Source organism: Synchiropus splendidus, chromosome 2, assembly GCF_027744825.2.
Source record: "Synchiropus splendidus isolate RoL2022-P1 chromosome 2, RoL_Sspl_1.0, whole genome shotgun sequence".
Classification (NCBI taxonomy): Eukaryota; Metazoa; Chordata; class Actinopteri; order Syngnathiformes; family Callionymidae; genus Synchiropus; species Synchiropus splendidus.
In genome coordinates, this window is record NC_071335.1 from 34,197,319 (window position 1) to 34,212,006 (window position 14,688).

General features: G+C 41.5%; 1 protein-coding gene across 4 annotated transcripts in view; it reads left to right on the forward strand.

Annotated features, from left to right (window-relative positions):
• LOC128753784 (netrin-1) overlaps positions 1–14,688 on the forward strand; it is a 44,010-nt gene that overhangs the window by 9,757 nt on the left and 19,565 nt on the right. For all 4 annotated transcript variants that reach the window (XM_053855861.1, XM_053855860.1, XM_053855858.1 and 1 more), the window contains one exon: positions 13,627–13,815. In XM_053855861.1, coding sequence (XP_053711836.1) covers positions 13,627–13,815 — 189 coding nt within the window. The remainder of the gene's footprint in view (positions 1–13,626; positions 13,816–14,688) is intronic.

Consider the following 14,688-nt stretch of genomic DNA (forward strand, 5'->3'; position numbering starts at 1 on the left):
ACCCAGCTCTGTTGAAACTCACTTTTTCTCGTTCTTCCGTCTCCATGCAGACGAAATAACTCAACTCATCGGCTTCCAATCATTCAACTTTTGATGCGAATGTGGGCTGGACATTTCATTCTGTAATTGATTTCAATTTTGCCAACACATGCCCAGTATTAATAAGTCTTATGGCCTATCTGAACTGCAATTCCATGGCATTGTTTAGTGAGCCACAGTGGCCGCAAGTGTTAACAGAGCGTCATTAAAAGCCCAATAAACAGCTCGAGGTCAGCGCAAGTCTGTTTGTTTGTGAGGGAAAGCAGTGGTCAGATCACCTTTGTGTAGCACCAGCAGGTTTCTGTGTTGCTTACATTTTCCGTTTTTGTGTACACAAGTCCTCAAGAATGCCACACAAAAACTGAATTATCCCTTCATATATTTGATCTGAAACAGGCGAGTGTCCCAAGACTGATACGAGCAATGTCATCATGTCTAACATACGCATCATAATTTACTTAATTACTCCTCATATCTTTATCCTCATTGAGCGTAGGAGTTGGTGCATTCAATGCTGCAGTTATTCAAATCTGTTCCCACTTAAAAATCAAAGACCAAACACTCTCTGTTACGCCTCCTTCTCCTGCAGCGTAATGGCAGCATTAACAACAACAATGAAAAACAGACACAGGCTTTTTGTGTCCGCAGCAGATGAGCGTTTGATTAAAAGTAATGGTTCTCGAAAACATTTACGTTGTAACGTTCATGCTGCTCGCTCCCTAGACCACCTACCTGGGCAGCACTTCTGTACATGCCGCGTGCAAGGTTGTCCTGAATAGTCGCAGAATATGTTTCTGAACTGATCTCTAACTCATATTTCTTGTACACACATGCCCTGTGAGGATGGTCATATACTGTTCCTTCCCAAATCCTATGATAAGCCCCTAGTGTCTAATCCAACCTAAGATGCATTCAAAGCATTCATAATCCTGAAATTGTATTTTTTACGTCATCGTAAACACATCCCAAAGTCAGCACCTAAAAATAGACTGTAATATGTGATCGTGTACATACAGGTACATCAATTTAGAGATCAGCGAAAGCTCAAGTTATTTCATTTGACGTCACTATCGAATCCTACTAGAAGTGTGAGCACGTGTTTGACTGAGAGTAATTCTACTGAGGTGCCTGCCTCCAAAGGATGGCACTTGCATGTGTTCATTCAAGTGAATGACTTTCAAACATGCAAAAGCCTGTGCCCAAATAGAAATAGAAATAGGAGGTCATCATCATTAGCACCAAGTCAAATGCTACATTTACACTGGAAAAGCTATTTTATTTTATTTATTTATTATTTTCAAAGCGCATGAATCATTATTTGTTGTGTTAATAAATGCTTTGTAATGATTTTAGAGTTTAAGAATATAGACAATTAACGCCACTTACTTCAGCTCTTTTTTGTCACTTCCCATAGTGCACTACAACAGCGCCAAGGCCAGTCAGTGTCGGAAAACTGAATGGATGCTAGTAATGCTGCAACTCAACTTTTATCTTTGTTTATGTTCGACACCGCTCAAGATGTCAGCTCAGAATCACACTGTCAGGACGACTGAATAATGTTTGCGCTGATGTGCACATGTTCTCTTCGGATTGTTGTGTGAAGTGAGAAGAAAAGCATTGAGAGAAGGAAAGTTGGGAAGGTCATCTCTATTTGCCGGGGGTGATCCTGGGTTAATCCATCACTCATTAGCTCTCACAGATAGCCCCCATGGTGGGGTGAGGGGTCCACACTTTCTCTTTTGTTGACCCTCCGCTCTCTTTCCCACAGTATCTTGTCTCCGCTCGCATGTTGTCGAATACACATTGCAAATATGTGTTAAAATCGAGCCACGCGCTGCCTCTTTCACTCTCTAATGGTGTTGGGGATCTGTGCCTCTGGGACAATACAGCCAATTAGACTTGTTGTCCGGCGGAGAGGAGAGAGGCACTGGAAAAGTGCCGACCTCAGCTGATTTAACTCCAATTCGAAGGCCTGTTATACTGAGAAAGGAGCTAAAACCAGAGCCAGAGTTGACTTGAGAGACCTGGAGGATGGTAAGGCGAGAGAAAATATAAAGAATCTTGACTCAGCAGGCTAACAGCGAGTGCTATTTAAACAGCTTCCACGGGCTGCTGGGTCATGGTGTTTGGAGATGAGGGCGACCTCCATGGTGGGGATGTGGGATGTATGTGTAACAGCAGATGCGTGGACACCCCCCCTCTAATTTTCAAGTTCCCGCTTCGAACAACAAAGGTCCATTTTAATGACGACGACAAAGCAAACACAAAGGAAATTATTGAAAATATTTACGTTATCATGGAACTGTAAGAATTAATTTCAAAAGGTGATCCAGGATGTTTACTTTAAGGAAAAAACGGAGGCTTAACGTCTGGACTCGCTATGATAGTCTTCCAAAACACAGAGAGAAAACTTCAGATATGGGAGTGATTATGTAGCATATTTCTGCAAATGTCTGGATGTTTCTCAAAAAAAGTTGCTGCAGCTTCTTTCCATATTGATGGATGAGTTTTTCCTTGAAAAGGTCAGCGTTGCAGGATAAAAAAAAAAAAAGCAAACTCAGCTTGGCTAGAACAATAGAAGTTTGAAGGGTGCAAACAGGTCAGTTTTTTAAATTCTGAAATTATTCATGACTACAAAAAGATATGCTCTTTTGGTCTTTGGTCTTGGAAACTGCCTGATAGGCTGATGACGTAGGCTGTTTCATCACGCAGGCCAATATCCACTGTAAGAAACAAACACAATATTAAGTTTCCGTTAAGGGAAATTAAAACCCATAGCCCCAATAACAAACAGGGTTGGTCAAAGAAAATAAAGGGAAGTAAAACGTAAAGGTGGAATAACATTAGCTCAGCAACCTTATTGGTGTGTACCACAGTCCCAAGTCCCAATGACTTTAGACTTGTATAAAATAACTTGTGAGCATCTCTAGCTCGTGCCTTATGCTCAGAAGCGAGCTGTAATGGTAATAGCACATATCTGACTTAGCAAACTTAGTGCAATTGCTCACCTCCAAATAGGCTCATTGAAAATTGTGTCGCCCAAATTATGTTTAGTACTATTACGTGTTAGCTGCAATTTATGCACTGATATCATTTCAAAATAATATATGCCAGGGCTCATTTTTTGTGAAAGAAGAACGCTCTAGTACTGCCTTTTCCCCCTTCTACCACATGCTTACCACAAGTTTTACAAAAGGAAATCTGAAGTACATGCATGCATGGACTGGGAGCTGTCAAAATACTTTAGATTAAACTAGACCATTCATGATTCTTTTTTTATTTTTTTTAACAAAAATTGGGTTTCGTTACAGAGGGGTATCTGTTTCCCATCATTTTCTGCCTCCTCATACTCATCCATCCACAGGTCACAACTAGTTAGAGCCATTTGATATGTTTGGATTTTTGCTAGAAAACAGATTTCCCCTTCTTAAAATAATCCAAGGACTACTGTTCAGACTGTAATTTAAGAGTGTATGTGCGCAGTGGTTCCCTTCATACCGAGTGAACTTGGCTGTAGAGTCTGTAGTTCTGGAGTTGGCACAATGAAAATATCTTTGCTCAATCAGTGTCACAAACTATCAGCATCCACCAAAGCAGCTGCAAGCAGACTGTAGAAGTCTGAGTGTTACAGCTCCTGCTTAATGCCATGGCTATGAAGTACTACCAACTGGCTTCTGAATGAATGACCATTAGTAGCCAACCGTTCTCATAGAATGAATACCACATGGCTGAAAGGACCGTTATTTCAAATCAATTAAGAAGTTATTAATAATAGAAATATATCTATATATCCCTAAAACCAAAAGACGTGAATTCTCATAATGTATTTGAAAGAAATTCTGTGTTAGATGTGGTAATCTATTTCAGAGTTTAAAATGTCTTCATTTTTTTTAGTTCACCAAAAAGTATATTGCATATAAAATTTTCTTCATTGCCTCCTCTCTGCTTTTTAACTTTTGTTAAAGGCAGCCAGCTTCAGACTAGAAGCGTGGGACACCCTGGAAAGGTTATTAGTCCAATGAAGGCCCCCTCTTAATAATACCTTCCATTTAGCCATCAATTGCCTCTGTACGTTTTTGGAATGTGGAAGGAAGGAAACCATAAATAATCCACAACTTGAAACTAGAAAAAATAGCAGGCCGCTTTTTGGTTTTGTCAACGCACAGCATCCTTCCTTTCCCACTGAGGCTTGTACTCAGTATCCGGACCTTAGTTAATTTACAACCTGTAAGTTATTATTTACAAGGTTTGGCCCCAGATATGTGTAATGAACGATGAGCAGGATGGGTCATATTCATGCTTTTTCCTCGGTTGGTGGATAAATGAAACAAAATCAATCATTTATTTCCAAATAAGACAAATATTCATCTTTATAATAGCGGTTTACACACATATACACAATAGACAATAAGCTTTGGTAGTAAATATAACCAGTAGTCAGTATGTAGTTCACCAACATTAGGCGATAACATCTGATTTTACCTTGAACAAAGGCTGAAATGTTAGGCAGACATCTTTAAAAGTCCAAAGACAATGTGACTGAAAGCAACACAATCCTTCGGCACTTTCTTTTTGATCGTCACTCTGCATTTGAAATTCATGTCTGGCTTCTCCCACTCGACTGTTAACACATACATTGTCTGAAAAGGGCAAAACAATAAAGTTGTACCCAAGAGTTCAAAAGACATGATCAATTCACACAGTTGTTGGAGAGTGTTAATACGGATAATCAATCACGTCTGGTTGCATCCACTTACATGTGGCGTCCGTCATGAGCCAAAGAAAATGAGCTCACATGTTCATTGGTTGTGTTGCCTGAAGTATTTTGGCCCCAGTTGGATTCTGGCTGTCCCTTTCCCTCTTCGTGAGCTCATCTCCCTGAATGCATATTCCAGGAAAGAATACTTCAGGGGCATCATTTCACACTCTAACAGTGAAGCACTACTTGAGGGACGATCGGTCAAAACATTTACTCTCCATGGAATTTGTTGAAAGAAAAAGTAGTTTGGAAACTTCAGAGAGTCGAAGGCGTGTGGAGTCAAAAAGAAGGACAATAAAAATGTCACCCAGCTAGCTGCTCTGTGGATTTTAGATTTATGGCTCTTGGCTGGTTCCTCATAGAACCATTTTTTGGATGTGTTCAGCGTCATTTTTTACACATATTGTGTGGATGAAGTCTGCTGCTGCGGCCTGGGACTCCAACTCTTAGACTCTTGATCTGTGGTTAGTGAGCTGGTGGTTAATTTATCCATCGGTCCAACGGTTGTGACCATTCCTGCTCATAGTTGTCTAAACAGATCCTGGGCCAAACCTAGCTAACCGTAACTAATAGGCTGGAAATTAACTAGAAAATGTTAGAGCTGTGCTGAAGCCTCCGGAAGGACACATGGAACCCAGAAGTGGACCACAATAGTTCTTATTTTTTCTGTTGTTCAAGAAATCTCAGAAGCTGGAAAACTTTGTTAGTTGTACTTCACAGTTGCAATTCGTTTTTAGCAAATTACTTGGAATCAATCCCATTTTTTCAGATCAAATTTAAGTTGGCCCTGCACACATGAGCTTAAACATCATGGTGGAAGTGCTCCATAGTGAATTGTGCTGCATAAAGTGCAGAGAAAAAATGTATGTACTTATATTCTTAAGTTTTTTTAAACTCAAATTTTCCCTCCATCAGTGCAATATCATTTCGACTTGTTCATCATTCATCCATTGTGTGTTTTGGTTATGATGGCACAGAATTAGGGCAGTGAAAAATCCGAAAGAAAGTTTATACACAATGCATCTGCTTTTAGTGTCAAAATTACCATTTTTTTCTGTCATTAATAAGTCAAAATTAATGAGCTAAAGTCCCAACCCTAGTTTTTGTTGTTAGTTGTTGTTCTGTTTTGTCGATTTTGATGGTGGTTTGTGTGATGAGTAGCCACAAAATAAAACAAAAATAATTGGAGCTGTTCATTTTCTGATGCCCAAGTCATATATCTAGCTTGATAAAATGCTCCATGCTAAATGCTAAATGCTACATGCTACGTGACTTGCAATGTGTTAACACATGGACAGTGTGTGAACATATGGACAGGAAAAAAGTTTCACCTCTATTTTACAGTGTTCTTCCATATTTTCAACTATAAAAAGGATACAAAAATACCAGAACTGGACTTAACTATTAGCAAGCGGAAAGGCTAAATTGCAGGGCGCATAGCCGTCACATCCCGACGGGCATCTGCTTATTTTCAAGGCTGCAGACACAGTACCAGAAACCATTCCCTGTAGTGCCCTTCATCATAACATATCAGAAGATATAAAAACATTGAGTAGACAACTGCAGTTAGCGCTGATGAAGCTATCCCCTTTCCTTCCTCTTCTCTCAGGGACGTGAAGGAGGAATCGCCGTATCTGTTACCTGCCTGAGGCACCAAATTAACTCCTCTAATCCTCTAATCATCTTATTTTCAATCGCTGTTTATTTTGTCAGCTCACAGCCGCCAATCAGAGCTTTTTGATACAATACGCGAGCTTAAGTTTACACTGTCGCGGCGGCCCGATTGCCGTCATAGCTCAGGCAGCGAGATTAGAAGGAATCCTGGCTGTAAAGGGAGCGTGGGTAAGTCCAGTGTAAACTCAGTGTCATTGTTCAGGAGTGATAGCAGCGGCCCATCCCTGTCGTGCCTCGGGCCAGAAGCACATAACAGGACCTGTCAAGAGTTAGGAGAATCTACAACCAGACTATGGATCTACTAGTCTCATGGAAACCAAACTTGCAAAGTAAATAGTCTGAGGTTGATGTTGGCATGGCGGTGGAGCTCTGTTTTCAGGGACGATTTAGAGATCTGTCTCGCATGTTTCAGTTGCCGAGCGTGGTCTAATTGGTGTTTGAGGATAGATAAAGCGAAATGCAGAGGTGACAGGGCAGGCTAATGGCTGGATCACGTACAATGAGGTGAGCGGACTATAGTGAGGCGGCCAGGATCCTGCTGAGAAGGACTGCTGATCTTGCAAAGCGTCTCACAATTGACTTATAGCTATTAGAGGATGAGGAGGGAGAGTGTAAAAAAGATGTGATTATAAGATCAGACGCTGGGAGCAAAGAGACACGCCGTGCATTTGTTGAGACTCCTTTCTTCCCTGTGAGGAAGAACTCATTGCTTAATTAGTCTTTCTCAATACTCCTGTAAGCCATTCCCACCAGGCGCATTCTTCCCGACTGTAAATCCGGGGTGTTCCGAATCGACATCATCCCCAGGAAGAATCTTTTGCTACAGTTCCTCGATATCCGTTCACACAGCAGATCGATGGTGTTGCCAAAAGGTTTATCAAAGGCTCGAGTGTAAAAAGAGACGTACAAGACCCAAGCTGTGTTGAAATAGATCTGGCAAACACTCCACTGTCCTATTAAGTTGTATAAATCCCTACTGGATGGAGTAACGCTTGAGCCCTCGCAGCAACGCGTCGCTCTTGAAGCTGTCAGTCCCTCACGCTATTAAGACAGCTGCTCTCTGTGCGCATTGTTCACCGTGGAGATTTGGGCACCTGACAGGCTTGAGGAATCTTTATTCAGTCGACCGGGCCTTTCAGCACAGCAGCCATGAATGGGAGCTGCCAATGTCATTTTACAGCCATGGCATTTTTATGGCACGGCTAACGCACGCAAAGCGCGCGCTCACCAGCCTCCTCACGGCGTCTTTTATCACTTCCTGTCAGCTGGTGGTTTTTTTTCAATTTGGGGAATGAATTTATTTCAACATTAGTTAGTTAGTTCAAGACATATTTACAGGTCTCCGGGGCATCGGGCATGTAAACAAAGACAGACGCTGTAAAAAGCATTTCCCCCTTGTAAACACCCGCGCGGACTCACACACTGGTTGTGTGACCACTCCATCAAAAGATTACTCAGCAAATGGATGCACCACTGATCACAGGGCACCTTCTTACAAACTGGCCCATTATGCAGACCCAGAGTGGGGTGGAAGCGTTGCAGGGACCGATGTGGGCTCTCCTGGGTGTGTGTGTGTTTGCGCGCACGCTGGGCTGCAAAGTGCTCCCATGCGGCGCTGCCTAACGAGAGGGCAGGTCAGCCATTAAATGGGCACTAATGCGGGAAATTGGAGGCCATTAGGGTCTTTCTTTGTTGCTACGCCTCTCTGTAGCTGGTCATACCCTTCAAAAAAAGGAAAGGCCTTATTAGCTCCCACATGATGGCAGACTGGATTTATGTTCCTTCACGGAGCGACCCGGCCTTCTGCAGAATGATGCCACTCATAAAAAGGTCGAATGGTAAAAATGCCTTCATCAACTTGGTCCGCAGTAACGCTGCACAAAATTCAAATTATGGCATTTTGTGAAAGTGTTCTGTCCACTTTCATTTAAGTTTAATTAAAAGAAAGTACTCATATTTTATATAGCCAGTTTTGAAGTCAAAGACAGGAGATATGATGGCATGAACATCCACATCCAGTTGGTATACAATATCGACTGTGACTAACAATTAAAATTCCAAAAAATATTTCAAATATTAGCTATTTAAAATGATTAAATTCAATAACCACGTTTACTTCTCACTTTGCTTTTTTGGTATAAATTTATGTAATATTATTATCTGAACATTTTATGTGATATCACCTTTCTATGTATTTATATACCAATATACCAATATACACAAATAAATACAAAAAACTTGACCATAAATCTGACTTTTTAACTCGGATGTGCAACATAAGCAACTGCTAAGCTTATGCAGACAGATTATTTAATCATTTCATTGTTAATATTAATTATGGAAAGCATGTCAATTCATTTTAAAGTTGTTTTTTTAGTTTTAAAGACAGAGATTGGAAAAAAATATCCATATAAAACTTCTTTTTTATGTTTTGGATATATAATTTTAAATACTTGTCATAGTTTCTTCAATAAAAACATAGAGACTACAGTTGAATCTGCTGCAGTGATCTTTAAATCTCAGGCTTAACGTTAACCTTCACTCCTTCGCTCCACCAGTCTCGCAGGGAATCCCCACAAGCACTGAGGCGCACCAGTTCTCACAGAACTTTAATCACACTGGTCAGAGAATCCCATCATTTTCTTACTAACTGACAGAAGTTGTGCTAATGAATCCGGGAAATCATGTGAGTGTTAAATTATGAAATAAAGAGCAGTGGATATAAACAGATTGAGAAGAATCTAGTCCGGTCAGAGATGCAAATGGACTCCTTCTCCTCAGCACATATTCATCCAGCTTTGATATCTCAGAAATGAATATTCTGTATGAGTTGATGTGGCTCTGCGTTCATCCAGTTGGGTTGCTCCTCGTCTTTTTGTGTGTGAATCTTCAGCCCTCAGTTCAGTGTGGAGGCCAAGAAGCCCATTAAAAAAGTGCACCTTGGCCTTTTCTGGAGTGTAAGTCGAGTTGGGGGTCATAAGTGCTCAAGTGAAGGAGGTATGGAGCGCTCACAAGGGCCCAAAGCGGTGCTGCTAATTGGCTGCAATAAAGGAATTAAATGAGGGTGTTGTATTCTCGAAAGCAAGGCCTCATCCTCTCCCACTTCTTCTGTCCATTCACGCCCTCAAATGGGGGTTCTTGATATTCCCAGGGTCTTCCCCAATACACATGCACCGGGCGCCGTTGACCAAAAACCCGGGGGACACTTGGCACGCCCTTCACTTCATCACACTTCCTCTTTTCTTTGCTTGCATTAACACTTCTACTAATCCTTCCGTAGGTGGGATGTTTGCAGTAGAGTTGAGGACGACTGACAAATGTTTTTTCCACCTTGTGCTTTATCACATTACTTGTAGGACACAACTGTGGAGCATTGCGTGAACTATTAATAACTAAACCGTGAGTGTAATTACAAGACAAATAGAAGCCTAATCTAGTCAACTAAAAGGGTTGCTATGAAGCAGATGATTATAAACTTAATAAACAGAGGAGCATACTGACAGAGTGTGTTTAATAATCCGCAATTATTGTGTCAGCCTGTGTTTTGATTCAGCAGTTGTTATAGGCTCTTAAAAAAATCTGCAGCTGTTTACAGAGACACATTCTTTAGGGACAATGAAGTGAATTTTATTTTCAGCCCAACATGGCGGTAAAGAGGATCTGTCGAGCCATCCACTGTGCGGATCTGCAGAGAAAGTGACAGTGATCGCTGGCTTGGGTGTCTCTTTAAAGGCGATGACCCACAGTCGCTCAATTACTTACCGAGGCTTATCATCGGCGGGATTAACCTCCGGCTCTGTGTCTTGAAATGTCCCTCTAATTAAGCAGAATGGGAAGGAGGCCTGTGTGCCGCTACACGTCTGAGGTCAGATGACGGAGGCTGGGAACTCCTCGCAGACCCCAATTAGCCGACTTTCCAAAACACACTTGTGGGTCTGCTAAGAAGTGCGGGAACCAGCGACACCCGATAAACAAATCAGTTTCCTGTTAAATTCTGCAGTTGAGAGCCAAAGATAAAGATGGCGCTGTTTGCTGTTCCAGTCTGTAACCGTACTCAAATGAGGTGTTGAACATTTTAAATCCAGCCAGCGTCACTTAAAGGAGCATGTGTTTATTGCCTACAAACTGTTGTCGGTTTACATTGCCTCATTGTAACTGCAACACTACATTCTTTATGACACGCGCCCAGAGCAGTATCAAAGAAAACAGTTGTTCAGTTCGTAGATTATGACGCTATATAGTTCAATTCATCGGAAAACTGGAGATAAAAGAAGAATTGATCATGGCGCTGGAGTCGATATTTATTCATTTAGAAAGTCCATCACACCAAAAATATGGTTGTGCATATTGGGACGTTGGATCTCTTTGTCAAAAATAGACTGGCTGACTTAGCATGAGCTGCGAAATCAGAAAGTAACAGCAATATTCCACAGAAACTAAGCAAAGGAAAAGAAGCACTTTCAATAAATTGAGAGAGAATATAGAATAGAAAAAAAAACAGCAATGTTGGGGAAGGTACAGTTTGAATGTAGGTCAGTGGTACAGTAGCTTAAGACTTCTACATTTCGGAACCTGGAGAAATGTGGGTTGTTAAACTACAGTTAAAAAAAAGCATTATCAAGAAGCTTTGTTTCCTGTCAGCTTTTGGAACCAGGTAGCTAATATTTTCGGTTTCGGTAGACTCTCAGATGCTTACCAAAAATACTACAATAACGTTTTGTTTTGTTTTGTTCTTGTTGAGACCGAATACATTTTGATGAATACATTTCTTCATATGCTTTTATGATTAGGTTGTTGTTAAAAGTGGTCATAGTAATATAAATATATTATGAGAATATTAAAATGGATCAATGTTTAACAAAAGAAAAAAAGCTTTGCAGAAACAAACTGTAAAGCAGTAACACACCTAACATGGAACCTCTCGTCTCCATGCTAACAATAACCTTGACTCCCAAAGAGGTTTAAAATACATGTTACTCAATCGTCCCTATTATGCCAGAGACAATTTGACACACAATGCTCTCTCCACTAGCACACCTTCAATTCCATGCTGTAAAGCGCCTTTACAATAAGCCACATGCCTCCCAGGTTGACAGCATTATGCCCCGTCTGGTAATTCCCCGTCTTCATTTTGTGAGGGTGTGAAAGAAGCTCAGTGGCGCAACAGAGAATATCTGCGGGTCTGAGATGGATCCTCTCTCTCCGCTCTGCTCACAGTCGGCGCTGTGACCTGCAGGCAGACTCGCAGATGGAGCTTTCACCAGGTCAGACAGGCAGACAGATGCTCAGATCCGTGGAATTCAAAGGCTAGATTGACAGCCAGCTCAAGGTTTTCAACGCAGTGACAGAGATCATTTCAGAGTTGTCCAAACAACCGCATCCAATGTTATCATGTGGTCTGTGTGGCTAAAGTTCAAGTTATTCCATTAAAAGTGACGGGAGTTTGACAGCCTCCACTGACAACTACCTTCTTTGAGTAAACCAACCGATACGTTTGTCATCTTCAGACTTATTCCAACCTGGAAATGACTATTTTCAGCATCCTGTACGCACCAGAGCTGCAAGCTCGATCAGAGGTGTCACTAATGAGTGAATATTTTGGTGGTGGTGGAGCCTTGGCGTGTTGCAAGGTAGTCCATAATTAAGTCAAGAATGTTCCTGCCTTTTTTCTGCTGCCAGAAAGTCATGAATAAACATCACCTGGGTAATTGAACTCAGAACTGTCAACCATGCATTAGTAACCAGGAAGCTTTGGGGGATTTACTCATCTTAATTGGATTTGCAGCGAATGTTGGAATGGGAACATATCTTTTGATAGTACTGGGCTCAAAAGTTCAACTTCTGGTACATTTCTGAGTAAATGAAACAGGCCATAACCAACATGGGAGCGGTTCAACAATGTGCGCATGAATGGATGTTTAAAAATATTTATACTTCAGGCAGTCAAGCACAGCTAATGGTGCGTTCCACTTATGCTCATGAATGGAGCCTTCCAGCAAAACCGATATTGACCTAAAAATGCTTTAACAGCAGCTTGAGAAAATACTGTAGGAAGTCATCAACAGGAATTTTAAAATGGATATCTACAAAGTGGTAGGATTAATATTACAGTATCCCATGCCAAAGGGACATACCACGCCTTTTAAACTAAGAATTATCCAATATCATTTTAATGCTTTGGAGCTGGAGAACAGCTCAAGGTATTGGCACGTTGCCTTTGCCTTTCTTTGTTGCGTACTACGTTCATTTCCAGACATTCGATTTAAACTGGATTTACTACTCCAAGTACAAGCTGTGACTTTTTAAATTAAGAAGGCAATGTGTCTGCTGTGCTTGCACTCTTTTTTCTTCATTCCACTGTGAGGAATTTAACTGAAAAGCTGAACTGACGTCATAAGAATGAACTCTTTTCATGCATACATTGCACTACATTATCTAATTTCCCCTTTAAAATGATGGTTCTTATCGCAATATGTTGCTGAACTTATAGTATCGCAACATATCCCGATGTATCGTATCACCACTCCTGTATCAAGATACCTGCCGATACGTATCCCTACAAAGCTCTTTTCACTTACAGTGCTACAATGTGTCACTTGGTATATATAGCACTTCAAACCACCATGTTTTCGTCAAGGTGACTTTGACAGAAGAGTCTGTAATGTGGAGAGCCATATGAGGTGCTATATATACCATGTGACATGTTAATAGGAGCAGTGAAGACTGCTCCTGTTTGTTTTGCCTCAGCCACACTGTAAGTCTGCATCAAATGTCACATACGATGGGAAACATTTTACTCAGCATTTGAATTTGAATTTGAAATTGTAATAACAATTATTTTAGTATATATAGAAATAATAGATTTTAGTGCAGAATGTACTACAGAAATGTATTCACTAGGTAGGTTATTGTAGTCAGTGTCCATGCCAAAAATATTGTGTGTCATACAATTGACACATTTTGTACTGTAGATATATATCCAACTAGAAAGCCTTGCTTCATCGCTTCCATAGACCAGAGACACAAATGTGCATTCACAACACGAACTGATTTTCATTTGTTGCCAGTACTGTGACTGCTGTGAAGAATTGTACTCCCTTTTTCAGTTTCTGTTTTTGATCACTCATCAGTTCTTGATGTTCTTCCATCCTCAGCCTGCAACTGTAACTTGCACGCGCGCAGATGCCGCTTCAACATGGAGCTGTACAAGTTGTCGGGGAGGAAAAGTGGAGGTGTTTGTCTCAACTGTCGACACAACACGGCCGGTCGTCATTGTCACTACTGCAAAGAGGGCTACTACAGAGATCTGTCGAAGCCCATCTCTCACAGAAAAGCCTGCAAAGGTAAAGTGTTTCCAGCTTACCTCAATGTACCTCATCTAGCTAGCTAGCATGTCACTCATGCGTTGTGTCCTTTGATAGGACAGGGAATAAGTCCAGCTGAGTCTTAACATTCTTAGTCTGTTGCAACATCTCTCTCTGTCAGCAGAGATGCGTTGGAAGTCCTCTGGGACCGAGGAGGTCGTGATGGTAAGGGCGGGTGGAGTGGGTGTTCCTTCTTGACACAAAGTTATTTGCCTTCATTTGTGGGCGGTGGGGGGTGCAGAGGAGATGACAGAACAAGCAAAACAAACAGACCTGAGGTGTGAAGTGATCTCAGGTCAAAAACCAACCAGGAAGTTTTTAGCCAAGACCGCAGAATGGAACAGAAAAGGAGACAATGCCAAACTCCGGTGGTGGAAAAAAAGGTAAAACTAAAGCAGAGGATGAGTGGAGGACACCCCCATGCAGGTGTGCGCACAACTGAATGGAGGGATGAATCGCCTGCCATAAACCCTCACCGCAGCTATAAGGGTCACAGAGAGAGAGGAGGGGTGATTGAGAAGAGAGAGGGTATGTTTTCTCACCTCTGGTATAGCTGCAGGGAAAGATAACAACCAGAGGATCTCTGTGCAAACAAGTCCAGAAACACCCCTGAGATGTTTCGTAGGGAAAAAGGCTTTACATACATCAACACGCAGGCACTTTTGAAGGATTCTCTTCTGAGGAAGAACAGAATAATGCTGACAGGCTAAGCCCTCAGTTCGCCATTTCACTCTGCCGAGAATCCCCGTAGCAAGAATGTGTAGTAATGATCACCGGTTCATAACCGATCGCTTAATCAAATGCATCCCAATTTCTCAGCCCTTGAGCCATCCGTGAGTAGTAACACCTTCA